Here is a 24603-nt window from a genome sequence, read left to right as displayed (position 1 = left end):
AACACTGTACGTACTATTCCCTTACATTTGACCTCCCGAAGGGAAACCTCTCACACTTGCCCGCATTACACTCCATTTAGCATTCCTCCTCCTCTGCAGATGATCCATATACTGCTATATCTTTTGGTCATGTGTTTAAGAACAGCACTGCAATGTTATGAAACATGTATTTTATTATTAACAAGAGTCCGTTAGTAATAATGGAGCATTCAAACCAACGCACCCACCTAAATCAGGTAACCAAGCCCGGCTTCGCCCGCACCAACGTCACATCCTGCCCACCGAGCGGAAGTTGTTCTTCTGTCAGGCGGCTGCGTAGACAGTTCCTGGTCGCAGGTGGGGTCCTTGTGACTGGCGCTGACACGAGTGAGGAGAAGGGGAACGACAGGCGGTGGCGGCCCCGGTTCCGGCCTCTCCCCGCACTCTGCCCGTCCCCGAGCCTGGCCGCTGGGGATGGTCTCCCGCTGACATGGGCGGCAGCAGTTCCAAAGGCCGCAGCTTCTGGCCCTTCGGCTCGGGCGCCGTCACCGACACAGCCGACGGCGAACGCCAGCAGAGCCTGGCCCGGTACCGCAGCGGGCGGCTAGGTGCTACCCCCTTCGTATTCAGCCGCAGGAGGTAAGGGGTGGGGGGGGGGTGGAGAGCCGGGGTGGGTTGGGGCGGGGTATGTGGCTGTGGAGACTGATTGGGGTGGGGAAGGCCTCGGGGTGGTGTGGAACCCGGGAATTGAGTGGGGCGGGTGGGTGTGGGTGTAGGTGTAGGTGGGTTTGAAGGCTGGTGCGGGAGGTTTCTCTTGTGTAGGCAGGTGTGAGGCTGGGCGATGTACAGACAAAATATTACAAGCCATATTATTCAGTGGTTTGCATTTGCTACTCGGGTGTTATTAATTTGCACCACACGATGTTTTCAGTCTTATTTGGTTAGTGCTCAGTTTTGGTTTTGCATTCTTGTAGGTGGATCGGTACTCAGAAGTTCGCTCGTTGCCATACTCTCCTGTTTATCTTTCTTTTAATTGCCGCTCTGATGAATTCCCATTGGAGACCCTATGAACCTGTAGTTAATTGGGAGGGAAAGTGACTCTGCACATCTGGCTGTTATGGTAGCAACACTTTTCAAGGCTCACTAAAGGAAACAGTTTCTTCAAATTACTGTCACTGTTGTTCTGTGTAAGTAAACTCAGTGCCCACTTTATGAGGTACACCTCGTTAATGCAAGTACCTATTCAGCCACCACTTTCTTCCTTCTAAACTGCGCAGCATCACAGTCACTACAACACTCCCGTACACATAACCTTTATGGCACAGCTGGAATTTTCTTTTTTATGATAATATACAATGTTGTGCAGTTTTCAAGCCGTGGAAAATGTCCTGTTCAGAGCAATGCTTGGTCTGCATTGCTGTAAAAAAAATTTAGGGGGAATGTTGTCAGCCAATCAGATGGCAGCAGCTCAAGGCATAAAAGCATGCACATAATGTCAAGAGGTTCAGTTGTTCAGACTCTACATCAGAATGAGGAAGAAATGTGATCTAAGTGACCTTGACTGTGGAATCATTGTGCCAGACGGGGGTAGTTTCAATATCTCAGAAACTGCTGGTCTCCTGGGATTTTCACACAGAACAGTCTCTAGAGTTTACAGATAATGATGTGAGAAACAAAACACACTCAATGAGCAGTTCTGTGGGAAGAAACACTTTGTTAATGAGGGAGCTCAGAGGAGAATGGCTGGGCTGGTTCAAACTGACAGGAAGGCAACAGTAACTCAAATGATCACATGTTAACGGGTGTGCGGAACACAATAATATGTTGAATCTTGAATTGGATGGGTTACAGCAGCAAAATATCACAAATATACTCAATGACCACTTTATTAGGTACCTCCTGTACCTAATAAAGTGGCCACTAAATGCACTTATGAGGATTCCTGTTTGCCACAGCACACATTGCTTTGCACTTACAAATATAATGATTTCAAAATCCAAAGTAAATGTATTATTTAGGTATATGATTGTTTATTTGTTAAAGACAACGTTAGTTCTGGTCTTGAAAAGGTTAAAAGACTTATCTAACTGAAAGCTTGTACAATATCTTGGCTGTTTAAAAAAAAATCTGCCTACTGGCAGGCAAATAACATTTTAGGAAAATCATCAAAAATCGCTATCATTCCTTGACTAGTTCTGAGGGATTTGAGGTGTGTATCTGGCTTCAAAGATCTCAGATTTGATTTATGCAGCTATTGATTCATACATTTGTTTCCATAATTAGTTTTTGGTTCATTTTTATTATAACTTACATTTCTGAATAGTCTGTCTACCTGAATAATTTAAGACCTAGCTTTCTGACAGTGCAGTATTGCTTAGTAGTATACTGGCTGTGTTCTTGAGCGCACCAAAGCCTTTTAACTGTACAGGGCTGAGCAAAGACTGGTTTGTGTGGAGGCATCTCAGCCTACATGGTCATGACTTGAAAGTAAAATTGAGTGCATTTGACTGAAAAGCAGTTTACGCATGTGAGAATGCTGACAAATTAATAGTCAAAGGTCAGAAAGTGTGAAATTAAGAAGAACATTGGAAATTAAGTCATGAAAGAATACTGCAAGAGGAAAAATTAAATCCAAAGATCTTGTTTTACATAAAGAAAATCAGGACAACTATCAGAGATTCAAAGTTTCCATTTACCTCTGTCTGGAAGTGGAAAAATATTAATTGGGTTCTTAATGAATATGTCTTAGCTGTCTCCACAAGGAAGATGAAGCCTAACGGGCTTTGACAAGCTCCAGTTGTAGGTTGATCAAAAGTCCATTGTATCCAAAAGGAGAAGGTTATTAATAAATTTGCTCAGTGGCAGGTAGCAGTAGGTAGTTGACACATTTTTAATGACTGGAAGCCTTTTCTTTTCAGTCGAGTTCTACAGGGCTCTTGTGTTTTTTTGTAATATGAGTTATGGAAGGTGCATTACAATGAATGTGCAGAGGGGAAAAAAGCTGGCAAGTTGACTTTAAGCAAGAGAGCTTTAGATAGTTGTTGAAGTATGAAGCAGCACACAGTGGTGGAGAAACTCTAGCAGGCCAATCGGTATCTTTGAGGAGAAAGCAATTGTCATTGTTTCAGATTGAAACCCTGCTCCACAGTGACTCAAGAAAAATGACCTTTCCAGTAGTACCTGTCAGCAGGTTGGGAGATGCTGTTGATCTTTAGTTACTTGCTAATTGCTGTGGGTGCCAGACTTTGGCAAACCAGATTTAATGTAATTTGCATTGCTGTTTTGTTGGCCATTTAAAATTCACTTGTTTGCTCGGGTATGAGCCAGCTTCAATTAACCCAGATACTGCCAGTGGTGAAAACAACAGTTGCCATTTTGGCCTCCTCTACTGTAAAGATGAAGCCACACTCAGGTTGGAGGAACAACACCTTATATTCCGTCTGGGTAGCCTCCAACCTGATGACATGAACATTGACTTCTCAAACTTCTGCTAATGCCCCACCTCCCCCTCGTACCCCATCCGTTATTTATTTATATACACATGTTCTCTCTCCCCCCTCTCCCCCCCCCCGACTATACCCCTTGCCCATACTCTGGGTTTCCCCCCCCTCCCCCTTTTCCTTCTCCCTGGGCCTCCTGTCCCATGATGCTCTCATATCACCTTTTGCCAATCACCTGTCCAGCTCTCGGCTCCATCCCTCCCCCTCCTGTTTCCTCCTATCATTTTGGATCTCCCCCTCCCCCTCCCACTTTCAAATCTCTTACTAGCTCTTCCTTCAGTTAGTCCTGACGAAGGGTCTGGGCCTGAAACGTCGACTGTACTTCTTCCTATAGATGCTGCCTGGCCTGCTGCGTTCACCAGCAACTTTGATGTATGTTGCTGGAATTTCCAGCATCTGCAGAATTCCTCATGTTTGAGTTGCCATTTTGGGCCAACATAAGAAAATGGCATGGGGAAATTTTGACCATCAAATGACAAGATTTTTCAAATAATAGAATTCTAGTTCTGAAATATTCTTGTCCTGAATATTTCTCCACTGATGCTGCCTCTTCTAGCATTTTCTGTTTCTGTGTTGGATTGGCAGTTCTTTGCTCCAAACAGTGTGAGCCATATATTAGGAATTTTGATATTTTTACTTTGTAACAGTTTGATCCTTTTGGATTTTTGATCCTGTCTGAAAATCATTTCAAAATATTTTAATTTCCATTACCCATTTTCATTCAGCAATAGTAAATCCAATTAATGCATATTTGTAACCTTCCTGTTCACAATCCAGAACACATTTTCTATGTGAAGCAGTGATTTACCTATGCAATATTCAGTCATTTGTTCACAATGTGGCTTCTGTATTTGCTTCAGTCCACAGTTGTGGCCCTAAGCTTCTAATCAACTGTCACTTTAATTCTCCATCCCTTTTGTACTTTGATCTGTTTTTGGCCTCCTACATTCTTTCATCAGGAATAACACATTTTTTAGAAATTCAAATTAGAGCCTCCTCTAATATAATTTGTAGCATTCCTTCTGTTGTTTTGATAATTTCAGAATATTCTACATTTACGCCTTTTACTTACTATATCATTCCTCTCATTTACATCTTTCCTCTTTCTAATCATACTTTCCCTCTTCACCCCTTGCCCTTTCTGTATCTTAACCTGTTTCTCTGTTCCTTGTCCTGATGAAAGACCATTGAACTGAACTCTGAATTGTTTCTCTCTTCACAGGTGCTGCCTGACCTGCTGAGTATATACAGAATACTGTTTTTATAATTACATTATTATTCACCTAAGGATACTGGCTTGTATTTGATCTTCAGAAAATATCTATAGCCCATATTTGAGCCTTGGCCTTTAGTTTCAATTACACATTTACCCATAATGGGAAATTGTGAATGGTTTTAATCCTCTTGCCAAGAATCCCACTTCAGCTTTGGAAAAGGACAAGTCAAACGAGCTATAATTGGTTTGTTGATTGGCAGAATGTCAAGTGCAGTCCTTTGGTAAAACCAGCTTAGTTATCATTGAATGAGAATTGAGCCTGTGCTCCAAACACACACAAATCCAGGGAAGTTTACTCACCTAAAGAGCAGTATTCCAAATTGTATCAGTCATATACAGTGGATTCTGGTTAATTGGGCCATCAGGGGACATCTCTTAAATAACAGAACCAAATTGAGAAAATAGCCTGGATTCCTTTTGTTTATTTGGGACTCTATGCCACTTAATTGGGACAGGAGACTGTTGCTGAAGTTTCTGTGCATGTTGTGTTCCTGTCAGAGATTACACTGTGTGTAGAGCGTACGGTTTTTAAATAGTGCCACCTCTGTGTGTTTGTATTTTTAAAAAAAAGTGTTTTATGTCACTGATAGTTGGCAAGTAATAAGCAGTAAGACAGTCTAGAACTGTGTTACTCACTATGGTTTCAAGCAGTCCAGCTCGGAGATGCCAGAAACGGCCAGGCATGAAAATAAAACTACTTCACTATTTCAAGTTAAGAATGGCAAAGAATTTGAAGGTATCAGCAATCATCTTGAATGTTACTATGAAAATGAAGATTTGGAGGAGGTAATCGTCGAAAGTATTGTTTGAAGGCAGTCCATTATCTGCACTAAGTGTCTGTGCTGAATTTGTGCCATTTACAGTCAATCAAAAATACATGGTTGCATCTGTGAATATTAGAAACTAAAGCACAGTTTTATAGTACTGCAGTAGTCTTGGTAAAGTTCTAATTTCTTCTGTATTTCATTTAAACGGCAGTTTGTCTTTTTTGTACTTTTTAAATTATTTCTGTGAAACTTCACCTAATTGGGGCAGCCACTAATTTGGCGACAACGTACTGGTTCTGCTGTCCCAGTTAACCAGAACTCACTGTAATCGCAGATCAAAATAATACATCTAGAGTTGGGTCAAATTATTTAAAAACTTGAAATATAAAAGTTTAGTTTCAATGTTATTTTCTGTTTCAACCTCATCTTAATCAGTCAAATTTATTATCACTGATATATCATGAAATTTGTTGTTTTATGGCAGCAATAAAAAATGGTGCGAAAGAGAATGAATGAGGCCTAGTCAGAAGTCTACAGAGGGGGAAAAACTGTTCCCAAAATGTTGAGTGTTTTTAGGCTCCTGATCTCCTCCCTGATGGTAGGAATGAGAAGATGGCATGTCCTGGACATTGAGGGTCCGTAATGATGGATGCTGCTTTGAGACGTTGCCGTTTGAAGATCCCCTTGATGTTGGAGAGGCTTGTGCCTGTGGAGCTGGCAGCCTCTTGATCTTGTGTGTTGGAACCTCCATACCAGGCTGTGATGAAACCAGTCTGAATGCTCTCCAGCATCTGTAGATATTTGTTAAAATCTTTGACCTAATAAATCTACTCAAACTCTGAATACATACAGCCACTAGCATGCCTTCATGATTGCATCAGCATGTTGGACCCAGAATATATCCTTTGAGGTGTTAATGCCTTTGAAAATGCTCACCTTTTCCACTCCTGTACCTTCAATGAGGGCAGGTGTGTGTCTCCCAATCTCCCGTTCCTGAAGTCCACAATCAATTGTTTGGTATTGCTGACTGACATTGAGTGCAGGATTGTTGTTGCGACACTGCTCAGCCAGCTGATCTGTCTCACTCCCGTACACCACTTCGTCGCTGCCTGAGATCCTGCCAACGACAGTAGTGTCATCAGTGAATTTATAGATGGTATTTGTGCTGAGCCATGTAGTCATGAGTGTAGAGAGATGAGAGCAGTGGGCTCAACATGCAACCTTCAAGTGTGTTTGTGTTGATGTCAGCAAGAAAGCAATATCATTACTGATCTGCACTGACTGGTCTCCTGATGAGGAAGGCCCAGGCTTTGAAGCTTGTTGATTAGTATCACTATTGAGCGGGGTGATGGTGTTAAATGTCGAGCTGAAACACTTTTTTTCATTCCTACAATAATCCAATCATTGATGCAGTTATTAAAAGTGTAGTTAACCAATCATCTGGTATTCTCTCCTGTTCCTACCCATGTGAAATTTCCCTCAGAGTATATGAACTCCTTTATCCTCTGTTTGATCTGTGAAGGGGAATCTTGACCCTCAAAACACGTGTGTTTTAATTATAAGGTAACTTGCATGGCACAACTGCCGTAGCCGAGAGAGGTGTGTTTATTTAGAATTGGGCACTTTTTTTTAAACAGGCGAGGAAAACTTCCTGAATGTTTACAAATCTAAAAATTTGAGACCATCCTGTGTTGGTTTGGTAAGCATTTGCAGTACTATGTAAGGTTTCCAAATACACTGACATTTTTTTAAATACTGATCCAAGCTTGTGCTTGTTCTCATATCAAAGTGAGAAACTTAGCCAAATTCCTGGTCTTACATCTGCTGTGCTGAGAATCAGGTGCATGTCTAGCAATGAGCCTGTCTGTGTGGAGAAGCTGCTTCTGAGAGCTGGTGCCATCATTGTGGATTAATGCTGAACATTGTTGAGCTTGTTACTATGGAGAAATCTCTGGGCTGGGAGAGTTGTGGAGCCACACGGAAGGAGGAAGAAGGCAACTGAAGTTCCCTCCAAAAAGGTGATCAATACACGGAGGAGATGCTGACAGTCCCATCAATGATCTGCACTCATTGCTGTTCTCAGTGTAAAATGGTCACATTACTCTCCTGATCCACCCAACACTGACCCTCAGAGACGACCTCTCCATAAAAGGCTGTGGTCAATTCATTGCTGAGGCAGTATTGGCAAAGGGCAAGATTTCACACCAGCTATCTGGTGCAGCCATGTAAAAAGCAGAGTTCCCAGCCAGTTTTTTTCAGCATGATCTGCAGTTTGAGCCAAGTCGTCTAAAATAATGCATGGCTATTAAGTAGCAGTCGTGTTTGTCGTGTTTGTGCTGGAGGACCATAAGCACTACAGTGAATCGAGTGTACAGATGGTTTGGTGTTGAGTTCTTCTAGAGGTTACTGCTTTGCTTTTCTACTTAAATTGATTCTGTAGTGATTTTATAGTTGCAGAGTACATTACATAATGGATGTCTGCCCTTTATTATTCTAGGGCTGAATTGCTATGCTAATAAACAGCCAACTGCTAATATTCACTGGCAAATTATTACTCTGATAGCAATAAGATTTCAGTCAAATTTTGGATACAAGTAGACAAGCAGAACTGGAAAATTAAGACTAACTAATTGTTGCACAATTCAGGGAATGTTGCCAATTACTTCTGATGATTCAGAGCTGCTTAACGGTGATTTGTTTGCCCATTTCTGATTCTGGATGCAAAGGTCACACATTGACCAAGTAATTGGAGTTCCAGATTCTGTTTACTGAATGATACTGATTTAGTTTAGTTTAGTTGAGCTTTATATCTATATTTTTTCAACATTCATGAAATGGTTTGATAGTTAACACCGTAAGTGCAAAACTCTTAAATGTGCAAAAAGATTCGGTTGATGTGAGGTTTCAAATTAAGTTCAAAACTACATGGCTAGTTGTTTTTTTCATACCTAATTTTCAGAATGTAGGAAAATTATGAACTTTCTGTGTTAAATATCTGAGTTGAAAGGCAAAATAACAGTGGTGAAGGACTTATTTATGTGAAGAATGTGTATGTATTAAATATGAAAGACAAGCAGCATGAATTACAGTCAGGGCATTTAATATTAATGGTTTCTGCATAGCTGCCCACCCTGCCCCCCTTTAATTATTTTCATTTTCAGAATCTGAGTGTTGCTGTCAATGTGAGGTTCATTGCCTATCCCTAATTGTCCTTTAGAAACAGGTAGACAGGCTGACTTAAACCACGTCAGGCTTTTTTTGTGAAGATTCTCCTACAATGATGGGGAGCTCTTAGAGCTAGAGATTGTTTTGGGAGGTGCTGTTGTTGTAGCCTAGATGAATAAATGGTGCATTGTGTTTATGTTGATGTACATTCGTGGTGGTGGTGCACAAGGTACCAATCAAGCAGGCTGCTTTGCCCTTGTGGTGCTGAACATCTTGAGTTGTTGGAACCTCACTCATCCGGGCAAGTGAAGAGTATCCTCACTGCTTGCTAATGCCTCAGGATGTAAGCTGTCAGAAAATTGGGTCTCTGACATTTTGAAGCCATTATTTATGTGAATAGTCTATTGCATTTTTTGTCTAATCATAATACCTAATGAAATGTGTATGGGACAATATAAATAAGTTTCTTTTACCCTTCCAAAACTATGTCCTGACCACTTCTTGCCCTTCCCAACCACATGAGAATGAGTGCAAAAATGGTAAAGCTCAGGATAAATGAAGTTCTTAGACTTTTTGTATGCAGTAGTTAAAACAAATGGCCTGCTGTAACTAGTCAGCTGTGTGTGTGTATGTGTGTGTGTGTGTACGTATATGTATATATATGTGTGTGTGTATATATATACATACATACACACACACACACACACACACACACACACAGAGTTGAGAAATACAATTTGAGACTGTAGCACCAAAAAGTTAAAGGTGAAGTTTATACTTTATAGGTTTTTGTTAATTCGTTCTGGAAGAGGTAGCCTAAGGGTACTTGTTTCCAATGTATTTTGATGTAAGACATTGGACAGTCAGCGTCTTGTGTACTTGGTGTTAGCTGAGCTTGGCAGTGTTCTTCCCCTTATATGGCCTGGTTGCAGATAATCTGGGACAGATTTACTTGTTTTAAGCAAATGTTTTGTCAAGTCAGGTCACTTTTTATTGTCATTTTGACCATAACTGCTGGTACAGTACACAGTAAAAACGAGACAACATTATTCAGGACAGTGGTGCTACATGAAACAATTCAAAACTACGTAAAACAACACAAAACTACACTAGACTACAGACCTACCCAGGACTGCATAAAATGCACAGAACAGTGCAGGCATTACGATAAATAATAAACAAGGCAATAGGCACAGTAGAGGGCAGTAGGTTGGTGTCAGTCCAGGCTCTGGGTATTGAGGAGTCTGATGACTTGGGGGAAGAAACTGTTACATAGTCTGGTTATGAGAGCCCGAATACTTCGGTGCCTTTTCCAGATGGCAGGAGGGAGAAGAGTTTGTATGAGGGGTGTGTGGGGTCCTTCATAATGCTGTTTGCTTTATGGATGCAGCGTGTGGTGTAAGTGTCTGTAATGGCGGGAAGAGAGACCCCGATGATCTTCTCAGCTGACCTCACTGCAGGATCTTGCGATCTGAGATGGTGCAATTTCTGAACCAGGCAGTGATGCAGCTGCTCAGGATGCTCTCAATACAACCTCTGTAGAATGTGGTGAGGATGGGGGGTGGGAGATGGACTTTTCTCAGCCTTTGTAAAAAGTAGAGACGCTGCTGGGCTTTCTTTGCTATGGAGCTGGTGTTGAAGGACCAGGTGAGATTCTCCACCGGGTGAACACCAAGAAATTTGGTGCTGTTAATGATCTCTAAAGAGGAGTCATCGATGTTCAGTGGAGAATGGTTGTTCCGTGTCCTCCTGAAGTCAACAACTATCTTCTTTTGTTTTGTTCACATTCAGAGACAGGTTATTGGCTCTGCACCAGTCTGTTAGCCTCTGCACCTCCTCTCTGTATGCTGACTCATTGTTCTTGCTGATGAGACCCACCATGGTTGGGTCATCGGTGAACCTGATGTGGTTCGAGCTGTGTGCTGCAGCCTGTCGTGGGTCAGCAGAGTGAACAGCAGTGGACTGAGCACACAGCCCCGGGGTGCCCCCGTGCTCAGTGTGATGGTGTTGGGAGATGCTGCTCCCGACCCGGACTGACTGAGGTCTCCCAGTCAGGAAGTCTAGGATCCAGTTGCAGAGGGAGGTGTTCAGGCCCAGTAGGCTCAGCTTTCCAGTCAGTTTCTGAGGAATGATTGTGTTGAATGCTGAACTGAAGTCTATGAACAGCATTCGAACCTGCGTGTCTTTTTTTGTCCAGGTGGGTTAGGGCCAGGTGGAGGGTGATGGCAATGGCGTCGTCTGTTGAACAGTTGGGATGGTATGTGAACTGCAGGGGGTCTAGTGAGGGGGGCAGCAGGGTCTTGATGTGCCTCATGACAAACCTCTCGAAGCACTTCATGTTGATGGATGTGAGTGCAACGGGATGGTAGTTTTTGAGGCAGGACACTGAAGAATTCTTCGGCATGGGGACGATGGTGGCAGCCTTGAAGCACGTAGGAATGACGGCGCTGCTCAGGGAGATGTTGAAGATGTCAGTGAGAATCTCTGCTAGCTGCTCTGCACATCCTCTAAGCACTCTGCCGGGAATATCATCTGGTCCAGCAGCCTTCCGTGGGTTGACCCCGCACAAGGTTCTCCTCACGTCGGCTACGGTAAAACACAGTGTTACATACCTCGTGGTAATCTTGTGACTGTCATATGACCATGATGTAATTGAGTATCTTGTGAGCATGATGTAATGGTCTTGTGATGGTGGGGTGATATAATTTCCCTGCCAGTGTGAGGTGACGTGATGACATGTTCTCAACAGGTATATGTTGTTACGCAGTCGATTCGTTGTTTAATTCATCAGTTACTCCATTATGCTGCGTATTCGTCTCATGACGCAGTTTTGTTTTAAAGTGGAGTTTTACTTTCTATTTTACATCTAGTATTGGAGAGTGAAGACCTTACTAAAGTACGGGAACCTGAAGGATTGAGTAAAGTTGGTGTCGTTCAGCAGTTTCATAAAGGATCGACCTTATTGGATCTTCGTTCAGGAATAGTGACCTGCATCTGAGATAACCCCTGCAAGATCAGGAAGGTTTTTGCAGTGTTCATTCGCCAGGAAAAGTTCAGTTCCTTTAAACCGTTTTACTTCCTTCGTCATGAATCCTTTGGCCAGAATCAGCAGTAACATCATGTCTTTGAAGAAATCCGTTCCCAGAGAAGTCTCTCCTTATTGACTGTGTAAATCACTTGGACTTCGAATTTACCCTTTTAAGAACTGTTCCAGAGTTGCCGTATAGCAGTTAACTTCCAGTTAAGTTATTCATTTGAATACTTTTCGCTATTGTTGAGCAGAGTTTAATAAATGTTTATGTTTGTTTATAAAACTTGACTCAATTGTATATTCATTGTTGCTGATGACGTAACAACAGCACCTGGTCGTTTGGAGGAGGGGTGGTCTTCCTCGCCGCCACGTTATTTTCTGCCTCAAAACAAGCGTAGAAGTTGTTCAACGCATCTGGGAGGGGGGCATCACCAGCACAGACAGGTGGTGTTGTCTTGTAGTTGGTGATGTCCTGAATGCCCTTCCACATGCGCCGCTGTCCTGGAAGTGGCTGTGGATTCGCTGGGCGTGTGCATGCTTTGCCTCTCTGATGGCCCGGGACAGTTTGGCCCTTGCTGTTGTTAGGGCTGCCTTGTCACCTGCTCTGAAGGCGGAGTCAGGGGTCCTCAGCAGCGCACACACCCCCACGGTCATCCATGGCTTCTAGCTAGCGCGTGTAGTGATGGTCTTGGCCACAGTGACGTCATCGATGCACTTGCTGATGTAGCTAGTCACTGATGCCGTGTACTCATCTAAGTTGGTAGAGTCGTCATCGGTTGCAGCCTCCCTGAACATGTGCCAGTCAGTGTGCTCAAAGCAGTCTTGAAGAACAGAGATGGCTCCTGCTGGCCAGGTTTTCACCTGCTTCTGAACTGGTCTGGAGCGCCTGACGAGCGATCTGTATGCTGGGATTAGCATAACAGAGATGTGGTCTGAGTAACTGAGATGGGGGCGGGGTTCCGCCCAGTACGCATTGGGAATGTTTGTGTAAACAAGGTCCAACACGCTCCCCCTCTCGTCGCAAAGTCCACGTTCTGATGGAATCTGGGGAGCACTGACTTAAGGTTCGTGTGGTTAAAATCTCCAGCGAAAATAAACAGTCCATCAGGGTGTACGTTCTGCAGTTCGCTAATAGCCCCATACAGTTCACAGAGTGCCTCCTTTGCATTAGCGCTGGGGGGAATGTAGACACTGACTATAAGGACAGTGGTGAATTCCCTTGGTAAATAAAATGGTCTGCATCTAACAGTCACTAACTCCACTAGCGATAAGCAGTATCTGGAAACCAGCACAGAGTTCTTGCACCATTCTGTATTGATGTAAACACACAAGCCACTACCATGAGTCTTGCCAGAAAGAGCTGCATCTCTATCTGCTCGAAACAAAACGAGCCCGTCCAGCTGAATGGCGGCTTCTGGGATTCTGTCGATGAGCCACGTTTCCGTGAAAACATACGCACAGCAGACTCTGTACTCCCGCTGAGTATTTCATTGGAGTCGGATGTAGTCCAATTTATTGTCCAGGGAGCAGACATTGGAGAGCAGAATGGACGGGAGAGCCGGCCAGCTAGGGTTTGCTTTTTTCCTGGCATGGACTCCTGCCCACTTGCCTCGCTTCCGCTTCCTTGCACACCGCTTACGACGTCCCCACCTCCGGCCCCCAGCATTAGTCAACTCCAAGGGCTGTAGGCTCGATCATCTCAGCAAGCTGAGGTCGAGTAATTTAACCAGCAGGTTTGTTTTTGGGTGGTCTCTGTATTGTAGCAGTATCTGGTGATGGTAGGTAGTGGCTCTGTTATCCATGTGCCCTAATCAAAAATTGTGCCTTAAAATTAAATTAAAGTAACACCAGATCCGAAAGGCTGCTGCTGCCGTGCCATGCCGCCTGTCAGTGGCCTGTCATTTGAAAAGGCAAAATGTTTAATATTACACAAGGTATGACTTGCTTCATTTTGTTCACTGCTTAACTGTAGAGTGCTCTAACTCTTCTGGATATGTCATGCAATTAGTTCCTAGATTATTATGAAATGTGGAGCTTATTTAATAGGGTACATAAAATGGTGTTACTCTTGTCTGTCACCTTTCTAATCATGCTTTTACTATTTTATTACCTTAGCTGTCCTTTATTTGTCGATACCTATTAACGACAGGTTAGGATTAAAGAGATTTGTCAGGAGAAATGTCTACCCTGTGCAGAAATTCTAATGGTGAGTCTTTGTGATTACTAGAAAATACTCATTATCCTGCAGTTTAAATTCTGACTCTTAATTGCCGAATCATGAGGCTAAGTCTTCTAGGAAGCACTGTACTCAAAATATGTTAAAAATCAATGAAGTTCAAGGTGGTTTCAGAAATGCTGAGCCTTGGCACTAGGCAGCATTTACTGATGGAACTTCAGGGTTTGAATTTGGGATGTGCATTCTCTATGGCAGTGGCAACACATAGTAAGTGCACCTAGACATTGAGAGTTTCACTTCACACCAAGTGATTTCTAGCCTTTTTTTTTGCTTTAGGTAATAAGTTGGTTGGAGGATCTATGCATCAACATAGTTTGGTCAGATTTTAGAATAGCTCCTTTCATTTTAAAATCCTGTCTCACTTTTTCTTTCATTCATAACTGGGGAAGGAATACAGTGAATTCCAGTTAATTGAGACATCAGGGCCAGACATTTTTGTCCAATTAGGTGGCTGCCCCAATTAACCAAAGATTCATGGAAATTGTTTTTAAAAAGTATTTTTTTAAAAAAAAGGCAAACTACCATTTAACGGAATAGCTGATTGTGTATTTAAATGAAATACAGAATAAATTAGAACACTACAAAAACTACAGTATTACTGGTTCCTGATCGTTATCGATTGAGGAATTCATCCAGTGTATGCTGCTGTGTTCTTTTGTTTGACAGTAAATGTCCAAGATAGTGCAGGCACCTAGTACAGATAATGGACTAACTTGATACAGTGCTTTTGACAATTGAATATTCCAAATCTTTGTTTTCATTGTAGCATTCAAGATGATTGTTGATACCTTCAAATTCTTCATAGTTCCTAACTTCAAGTAGTGAAATTGCTCAACTTTCACTCCTAGCCCTTTCTGACATTCCAAGCCCGAATGCTTGAAACCGCAGAGGATAAAACAGTTCTGAATTGTCTTGCTGCTTACAACTCACCAACTGTCAGCGACATAAAATACTGCTTTTTGAATATAAACGCACTCAAGTGAAGGTATTTAAAATTGTTAGCTCTAGACACGGTGTAATGCCAAATGACTACATGATGTGCACATGACTGACATTAGTTAGAAAATGTTTGGCAGCAGTCTCCTGCCCCAATTAAGTGGCATAGTGTCCGAAATAAACTAAGGGAAACCCAGCTATTTTCTCGATTTGTTTTTATTATTTAAGAATTGTTTCATCTCAACAGCTGCCCTGATGAACTAATGGCCAATTAACCAGAACTGTATATAGATTAAAAAATAAATTGATTGTTTTAAGTGTGCAAACAACCACTAGTGCAACATGACCCAAAGTTATTGAAATTCTGGGGTGTCTATTAGGTCTTTTGCATCTGTTTATCACAATATTTTGACTTTTTATTTAAGGTGTTCTTTTGCATAATTTTTCCTCCCGTTTTCTTCCCTTCTGAAGGCGCTGACTCTTGATGGGCACGGTTCCATGAGTGCTGGCAGCCATCACCAAAGTGGCCATTCTTCATGTGTGAGCCTAGACAGTGAGTGTTCCAGGCTGTTCAATTGTGGAGGGTATAACAGGCAAACCTGATCCTGTTCTCATCTGGCATCCAATATACACACTCAGTATAGGTAACTGGATAGCTGTTGGGAGCTGAAAGCTACCTGATTTATTTTACTCCTCTTTCCACTCCTCCCTCCTCACGCAACAGTAGGCACTTTGAAACCAATTATATTGCTGAAAGACAGATGTGGAGATTAAACTGGGACATTCTAATTGTTATGTCAGTTACTAAAGGCTGTTTCTTTGATTTTATTCAGTTGTTTAGACTTTAATTTGGAGTGACTTAGCAAAGTATGGAAATGGTAAAGTTAAACATTAAACTTTTAATTTACATTTCTAGCATTAATGAAATTTTCCATAGGACAAAAATTCAGTTGGGTATCCAGCCTTTACAACGGCTGATTGGATGATCTAGTTACAGATACACATACACAAACCTAGCAAGTCCACCACCGTTTTCTTTTATAATTGAGCTGGCATTACTGAAAGATCATCAGGAGAGTTGGTAATATTCTCAGGGAATCAGAACTTTTGTTTGGGAGTTCACCCCAAGAGCTGTATATCAATAATAGCATATTAAACTTGATCTGAGTGGGCACTTTGTTTTCTTAGCAGTAGATATTTGGATGTAAAACCCCTTTGAAAGACAAGCCCCACAGTTCAATAAAAGCACCATTTTCACTTAATTAGATCATTTGGCAGAGAAATAGTGAAGTTTAGATTTTTCAGCTGCAGCAGCCACTTAACAAATATTCATATAATAAAAGATGGCTACAGTTTTGCCCACAGAGCAGAAATATAAATATTCACAACTTAGCTAAACATTTATTTTGCCCATGCAGCTCAATGTACTATGATGAAGATGGCGATTTGGCTCATGAGTTCTATGAAGAAACCTTTGTCACAAAAAATGGAAGGAAAAAAGCTAAACTGAAAAGAATTCATAAAAATTTAATACCTCAGGTGAGAGAGCCAAGTTTTATATTGTTGGTTCATTTTACGTTCTTGGGGCGAAGGACTGATTTAATTTTCATCTTAATAAGGAATGGGTACATTTAGATGATGTGTATTGAATCCCTCAAACTCCTAAATCTAACAGTTTGGTTGGTGACTGGTATTGTATAGGTTAAGCAGAGTGACCATTGCATACAAGTAGTGTGCCACCATTATTGAACCATGGCACTGGAGTGTCACATGGATTGTGTTCGGTCCTGGAAACTTCAAATTTGAGAACAGTTATGTCGGTATCGAATATGTTGCAGGTCTCTGTATAGTATATAGTATTTGTATGGAGCAGGAAGTTTTTCCAGTTTGTTGCCTATTAATTGCTGAGTTTTCCATTCTCAGCCTCTTATATGGTAGTTGGGCTTTAACAATCAGTCTAAGTTGGACTAGCAGGGAGACTAGCTTTACCAGAAGGACAGGCTGTGTAGAAGCTGCTAAAGGCATTAACTAAGATTGAAGCAGGCTTGATAGATTGAGAGAGATTTTTAAAAAGAGAAACTGGGACTTCTTACAATTATAGAAGTGATAAAAGTTCACAATATTGAGTTTTAACCATGTAAGTAAAGAGAAATGCAGCTGGGTGATACTGTAGTTTAAACAAAAGGGTGAACTAAATATTTACATAAAGGTGTTTGGGATATAGAGACAAATGATTTAAAAGGGATGAGTATTGTACAGTGGTAATACATGTTGAAGTCCTATTGTTTGGAATTTTTCATGAGCCTATCAGTTATGTAAAACAGTATGCACTAATTCAGTCTTCCTCTGCGGGAGGGTCCAGAGAAGATTCACAAGAATGACCTTGGGAATGACAGGGTTAAATTATGAGGAGTATTTGATGACTCTGGGCCTGTACTCGCTGGAGTTTAGAAGAATGAGGGGGATCCCATTGAAACCCATCAAATATTGAAAGGCCTAGATAGACTGGACATGAAGAGGATGTTTCCTATAGTGGGGAAGTCTAGGATAAGAGACAGTCTCAAAATACAAGGATATCCCTTTAGAGCAGAGATGAGGGATTTCTTTAGACAGTGCTGAATCTGTGAAAACCATTGTCACAAATGGCAGTGGAAACCAAGTTTTTCAGTGTTTTTAAAGCAGAGGTTGATAGGTTGTTAATCAGGAAGGGTGTCAAAGGTAACTGGGAGAGGGTAGGAAAATGGGGTTGAGGGATAATAAATCAATGATGAAATGGTGAGGCAGACTTAACTAGCTGAATGACAATTTTGCTCCTATGTCTATTTTGCATGACTTTTATAGGGCACACTGCAGCCTCTTTTTTTCATGTAAAATGTGCTAAAACTGTTATAGATTTGTAGCCATACCTTCGTAAATCGGGTATTCTGCCCACACCAATCAAAGGGATCTTTCTTGTAATAATCCCACCTCCTGCACTACTTTGACTAGGCAGTTTAAATGCTTTTGGTGACTCTGCTTTCACAGCCTGACAGTGGTGAATTCCAGGTTCTTGATGCAAAAGGTTGGTTTGCAGGTGCAGCAGGCTTTCAAGAAGGCAAATGAAGTGTTGGCCTTCATTGTTAGAGGGATTGAATTTAAGAGCAGGGAGGTTATGCTGCAACTGTACAGGATACTGGTGAGCCGCACCTGGAGTACTGTGTGCAGTTCTGGTCTCCTTACTTGAGGAAGGATATGCTGCCTTTGGAGGCAGTGCAGAGGAGGTTCACTAGGTTGATTCCAGAGATTTGGGGGGGGTGGGGTTAGACTATGAGGGGAGATTGAGTCGCCTGGAACTGTTCTCGCTGGAATTCAGAATGAGAGGAGATCTTATAGAAACATACAAAATTATGAAAGGGATAGAAAAGATAGAGGCAAGAAAGTTGTCTCCACTGGTAGGTGAAACTGGAACTAGGGACATAGCCTCAAGATTCGGGGGAGTAGATTTAGGACAGAGATGAGGAGGAACTGCTTTTCCCATAGAGTGGGGAATCTGTGAAATTCTCTGCCCAATAAAGCAGTGGAGGCTACCTCAGTAAATATATTTAAGACAAGGTTAGATAGATTTTTGCATACTCGGGGAATTCCAAGGGTTATGGGGGAAAGGCAGATAGGTGGAGATGAGTCCATGGCCAGATTAGCCATGATCTTACTGAACGGCAGAGTCGGTTCAATGGGCCAGTTGGACTACTCCTGCTCCTGTTTCTTATGTTCTTATGACACACTCTGGGTGGAAAAGGTGCAACCCCCCTGAGATCTCCTTTAAATCTCTTGGTCTTTGTGCCAAATCTATGTCCCCTGGTTTTATGACATGGGGAAAAGTTTCCTGTGGTGTACCCTGTCTATGCCCCTCTTTTTGTATACGTCCGTCATCTCCTTTAGGGAAAACAGACCTAGCCTCACCAATCAATCATTTCTCATACCTGAAATGCTCCATCCCAGTTAACATTTTGGTGAATTTTCTCTGCACCTTCCAATGTTATAACATTTTGCCTATTGTTCGGTGACCTGATTTGGCCTTTGTCCTAGTTTTATAAGGTCTTTAAGCAGAGATCATTGGTTTTGGGTTAGGTGCAAGAACACTGGTTGTTACTTCGTGTAAAGACAAGATTGACTTTTAGTTGCAATCAAATTTGAAATTCTAGAAACCTTCCAGTTTCTGTAAGTGGAAAGGGAGATGCCTTCACAGTGAAGACCCCATTCGAAGCTTTTTCTGGTGTTTTGTTTTAATAATTAAAGTCAAAGCTCTTTGTTTTTGTCATAATTCACTGCCATAATGTTCTCATCTCTGTCTGCACCTTCACACTTGGGCCATCAAATGCTGCATTACACATGTGTTCACATCTTTCAGTCGTGCATTTGTGGCACTGGTCTTTTGAAGTTCAAATTGTGTAACAGCTCTTACAGCTTAGAAGCCATTTGGATAATCATGCCTATGTCAACTCTTAAATGAACTAACCATTGAATTCAGTACTAAATAATGCAAAAGATCACACAAAAAAAACTTAACACTACTGAAATAAAACTCACTGGTTTTGACCTCCCTCCTCTCATTGGTTGATCTATGTTCATTATTTTCACAGGGTATGGTTAAGCTGGACCATCCGCGAATCCATGTGGATTTCCCTGTCGTTTTATGTGAGGTGTGACCGGAATGGAAGTTTCTTTCAAAATAAACCTGGACTATAGCAGTTTGCCAGATGCTGAACCTTTGATGGTCCTGTATGTTGGTGATGGAGACTGATCTGACGAGCGTGTGGCATCTGTTTAATTTCCGTGTAGTTTTTAAATGCTAAGAGCCAAACACTCAACGTTTCCTCTGTATGATTGTCTATAGAGTGATCTGTTAAAATTGAATTCATTTATAAGAACACAGTACAGATGTACACTAGAGCTCCAGTGCTATTTCAAGTAATTGTGTTAGATTACTGTGACATATGTTTAAAGACAATGTAAATAGTAGCTTTAATTTAATGCAGTCATTAGGGGTGTTTAAACATTTTGAGTTCTGTATATACACATCTGCACAATATTTGGCAGTAAATATAATGGCATATCTATGAAAATTAGTTGCAAGGTTTTATTTATGAGTGACTGTTTTGTTTGTTAATTTTCTCATACTATATAATAAAAGATTCCACAAAGTCTTTGAACTTTGTGCTACTTGAATGCCACATGAAAAGGAAAGCGCTTGAAAATACAAATGCATACTCCTTCTCTTCCGAAAGTACAAGGTAAAAATGGAAATTTATAGCAAGCTGAGAAAAAAACTGCGATAGTAACTTGGCTGGGAAGCTTCCCATTTCTGCAGGTTTGCACATTTTCACTGGTGCAGTGGCATAATAGGTGGTTTTCCTGTGTCTCAGCTCTAGGGATCCATGTTTGATCCTGATCTCTGTTTGCATGGAGTTTGCATATTCTCACTGTGGCTGAATGAGCACCCTAAAGACCTGCTAGTATGTTTGTTGGCTACTGTAAACTACCTTCAGATGAGTAGCAGGAGAATCAATGATGGGCACAGGAGACATCAAGTTATGGAGATTAGGTGGGAAAATAAGATTTGACTTAGACCTTGATGGGCTTAATGGATTATGGCATAAGGAAATGAGCATGATTAGAAAAAGAAATCCTGGTTTATTTCATTCCTTTGCAGCTCTTTAAATCCATCTGAGCTGAATTCAGCAAATGCGTGATAGATTGTCAGTCAGATTTGTAGCGTGACTTATTTGTAAACCAAACACAAGAGAATCTGCAGATGCTGGAAATCTAAACGACACACACAAAATGCTGGAGGAACCCAGCAGGCCAGTCAGCATCTATGGAAAAGAGTAAACTGTCAAAGTTATGGGCTGAGACCCTTTATCAAGATTCATGAAGGTGCTTTTTAAATATTGAAAATAGTTCTGTCCCTGATGAAAGGTCTCTGTCCGAAAAATCGACTGTTTACTCAGTTCCATAGATGCTGCCTGATATGAGTTCCTCCAGCATTTTGTGTGTGTTGCTTACTTGTAAACCATTCTGATTTCTGTATAACTATCAGGCGGGAAACTGCTTGACCACAGCTACAAGTTTTGACAGTCCTTGTCATTGGCAGCTAATTTTTTCAGACAATGAAATAAAATACTTGCAAATTTAAATATGGTATTAAAGTGGCAAAAAATAGTATTTTAATATCTTGTAAGATGTGAACATAGCAAGAGTAATGTTATATTTCCATCCTATATGTGTTGAGAGGTGAACTGCCATTTTAACTGTTGTATATCATGTGCTGAATATGCTCTACATATTGCTAACAGCTACCGTGCAAGCACTTTGACCTCAAGTAGAAATATCCTTGCAGCCGATCAATTCCCATACATCTACTAATCTTAGCTGCTAGAGGTTGTGGGTTTGGAAGGTTTTGCCACACCCTAGCAAAGTGTCAACTAGGGGTTAAATTCTGTTGGCTAACTGCATTGCAGCAATTTATCCCAGATGAGGAAGGGAAAACACTTTTTACCTTGTGAAAAGTAAATGAACGTGATGATAAAGAAGAGTAACTGTTCACTACGATGTAGCACTCAGTTCAGTAATAAGGAGATTGGATCGGCTGCTTTGTGGCAGAAGAGGTTGAGCGGTGACCTGATAAAAGGTGCACCTGATGTGGTTGGAGGTAAATATTTTTAATATTTAAAAAGCATCGAGAGAAGTATTTGAATCATCTAGGCATGGAAGACTGTGGATATCTGTTTAAATGGGGTTAGTGTAGTTGGGTACAATGGTGGCATAGACATGGTTTATTGAGGAATATGGCTCTGGGGAGCAACTTCAGTGTGCATCTGGCTATTCTAAATTTATGCAATAGGGCCAGACGAGTTTATGCCTCACCAGTGGTCAGATTCCATTGCAGAGTTTCCATAGTCATTCTGAAGTGTGGCATTGAATTTGCAACTTTAATTTTTCATCCCACTCCGTCAGTGACTTTTTCTGTGGCCTGCTCTGGTACCGTCCTCCCTCCTATACCATGGTTTTAAAGTCCCATCATATTGCTCTGGCATTTGGTCTACTGCAGGGTTCCCCAATTAGTTTCCCACAAGGGCCAAATTATGTCAAGCATGCCAAGCCAAGGGCCAATACGTCCAGGTTTTTTTTTTATTGCGCCAGTAAGTTGTTTTATGGGCAGATGTTGTTGCTGCTATTACCATTATTATTAGTAGTGGTAGTAGTAATACAGAAAGAAACACACACACACTCACTCACTCACTCTCCCCCTCCCCCTCCCCCTCTTAATTTAGCTATGTAGCATTTGAAGTATGAAGTGTAGCTCTAAATGAAATTCAGTATTATTGTAATATTATTGTACCACAATAAGATGGACAAAAATAACTTGATTCACTCACCTTGTTGCCATGTTAGTCTAGAATGGCACCCGTCTTTAATAGCTTTACTACTGTTTTCTTGGTTTTCTCATCATAACTTAAAACTTTGCCAACCATATCAATTGCACACGTTTTAATCAACTAGGCATCAGCGAATGGCTTATCTTTGGCAAGGTTCCATGACACACGCAATGATGCAGCTGTTGTGCTCTCTTGTGCAGATGTTGACTTACAGATAGAAACGGAGTGCTTGTATAATGTTATCTTATTTGCAATTTTTTGTTTGTGTTGATCTGATTTTGCAGGGTAGTTGGCATTAAAACTGGCAGCACGCATAGTGTTGAAGTGCGGCTTTAGATTTTCTGATTTGCAGACAGCTACGGACTGCATGCATATTGAGCATGTTGGTTTAGCAATGGTGTGGTCCGGTAAAATAAAACAAAACTGATCAGTCCGGTCAGATTTAAACTGACGGTTTTCCTGGTCGACTTCGTGCTTTTTTGCGCAGGCCATGTTGTTCTTGGTTTAGGGTCTGTGACTTACTACTGGTAACAATTCGCTTAGATGACAGATTCGCTTCTTAGATGACAGACGGGTAGCTGGTGCGTGCTGCTGTCTAGTCGAGGACTATAGAGAGCGCGCAGTAGGTCAAGTGTACGGTGTGGGATGAGGTTAAAATAAATTAGAGCAGTGCGCGCTTTATTTACATGTTACGACAAGGGCGTTCACGTAAGTGCCAATGGGTCGGTGCAGTCCAGACATTTGGTTCTCGTGGTCTGGACCTGGTCCGCAGTCCGCCTATTGGGGTTGTCTGGTCTACTGCCTTACAATCTCTTTTAATATCAAAAGTTGGTTTCCAATGCTCTTCCAATGTACCTGTGGTATTTGCTTTGTTGTAGACAACATTTAATACAAGATGTTACTCTTTTTAAAAAAAAAAAGGATAAACTGCAGTTCAAGTATAGGAAGTCCTAGTTGTCAGCAACAGCTATAACAAGATGTTCAGACTCTAGAACTTCATGTGGACTTTTTCATATAATATTTATGCCTGACTAATCAGCTCAAATCAATCACAAATTTTGGCTTATTCCAGATGAGCTAATTTGCATTGGCACAAATCAAGCAAAAGTTCTCCTGAGAATACTCAATGTTTTCTTATCTTAATTGTGTGTGTGTATGGTTCCTGAACTCTAAATCAGCTAGTACCAGTGTACAAAACAGAAAATGCCAACAACCCAGGAAAGCCACTTTTTTTGGTGATGGGTGGTGGGAGCAGAGGTTATGTGCCCCTGGACCTGTGATTTCAGCTTTTGATAACTGATGAAACAGCAAAATGAGCTTGCTGGATCCATGAAACTAGGTAGTCTGAAGCCCTACGGTTTATTTCCAAACTGTAGTCCAACTGAAATCCAATAAATTCATAACTGATTTGAACTAAAATCTTGTGTTGATTTTTCATGTTCTTTTGCTAGAACTGTAGGAAATCCAGATTTTTTTTTTCCATGAAATCAAAATTCCATCAGGTGAATCCTCCCAGGTTTAGAGGATCAGGCAAAGAAAGCAAATTCCCTTAATAAATTTTGCTGGATAATCTCATTTTATATTCACCATTACTGCAATCAGTGTTACCCTTCGGAACAGTTAATTAACTAAATTTTAATTACTTACCGTGTCTTCTCTCTCCAGATCATTAGGTACTTGTTGACTAGAACATTAGAAAGTTTTTGACAAGAACAGGCCATTCAGCCCAACGAATTTTGCCAAATTCCTATTCACATAGTGTGTTGAAATAACTATCAAGTTTAGATTTGAAAGCCTGTAAGGTACTATTCTGAACTGTGCAACTAGCTAGTTTGTTCCGTGTCCACAACTCGCTGGGTAAAGAAATACTTCCTGATGTTAGTCTGAAATCTCCTTTTAACTAGTCTCCACCTATGGTCCTGTGTCCTTTTTGATGGATTAACTTTGAAGTAGCAGCTGGCATCCACTTCACTTATATCCTTAATGATTTTGAATACTTCTATTATGTCTCCTTTCATCTTATGTCTACTTAGGATAAAAAGATTTAATCCCGTCAGTCTTTCTTCATAGCCCATACCCTGCAGACCTGGATTCTGAACTCTCTCCAATGTCTTCACATCCCTGTCAGAATATGGAGACAAAAATTGAGCACGCTATTCAAGGTGTGGCCTCACAAGCTCATTATACAGATTAAGGAGAATGTCTTTAGAGTTGAACTCCACTGAACGCATATATAGCCCAACATTATATTAGCCTTCTTAATTGCTCTGTGCATTGTCTGTCCAGATGTTGATAGTG

The 24603-nt window shown here is 41.3% G+C and overlaps 1 protein-coding gene and 1 long non-coding RNA gene across 3 annotated transcripts; both read left to right on the top strand.

Moving 5' to 3' along the window:
• The first annotated feature begins 299 nt into the window (after positions 1 to 299).
• LOC134356749 (tumor suppressor candidate 2-like) lies at positions 300 to 23956 on the top strand. Of its 2 annotated transcripts, XM_063067844.1 has the most exons (3): positions 300 to 618; positions 16309 to 16429; positions 19510 to 23956. In XM_063067844.1, the coding sequence occupies exons 1-3, from the start codon at positions 470 to 472 to the stop codon at positions 19573 to 19575; spliced, it is 336 nt and encodes a 111-aa protein (XP_062923914.1). In that variant the 5' UTR covers positions 300 to 469; the 3' UTR covers positions 19576 to 23956. The 2 variants fall into 2 exon arrangements, with proteins under 2 accessions (XP_062923914.1, XP_062923915.1); XM_063067845.1 differs by lacking the exons at positions 16309 to 16429; positions 19510 to 23956 and adding an exon at positions 954 to 1154.
• Positions 1243 to 15419, top strand: LOC134356751 (uncharacterized). The gene is made up of 3 exons (XR_010020415.1): positions 1243 to 7924; positions 13834 to 13924; positions 15362 to 15419. It is a non-coding gene; the product is annotated as an uncharacterized LOC134356751 (long non-coding RNA).
• Positions 23957 to 24603: the final 647 nt, after the last annotated feature.

Source organism: Mobula hypostoma, chromosome 15, assembly GCF_963921235.1.
Source record: "Mobula hypostoma chromosome 15, sMobHyp1.1, whole genome shotgun sequence".
Classification (NCBI taxonomy): Eukaryota; Metazoa; Chordata; class Chondrichthyes; order Myliobatiformes; family Myliobatidae; genus Mobula; species Mobula hypostoma.
Note: the sequence above shows the minus strand (reverse complement) of the source record. Positions and strands in the feature narration are given on the sequence as shown.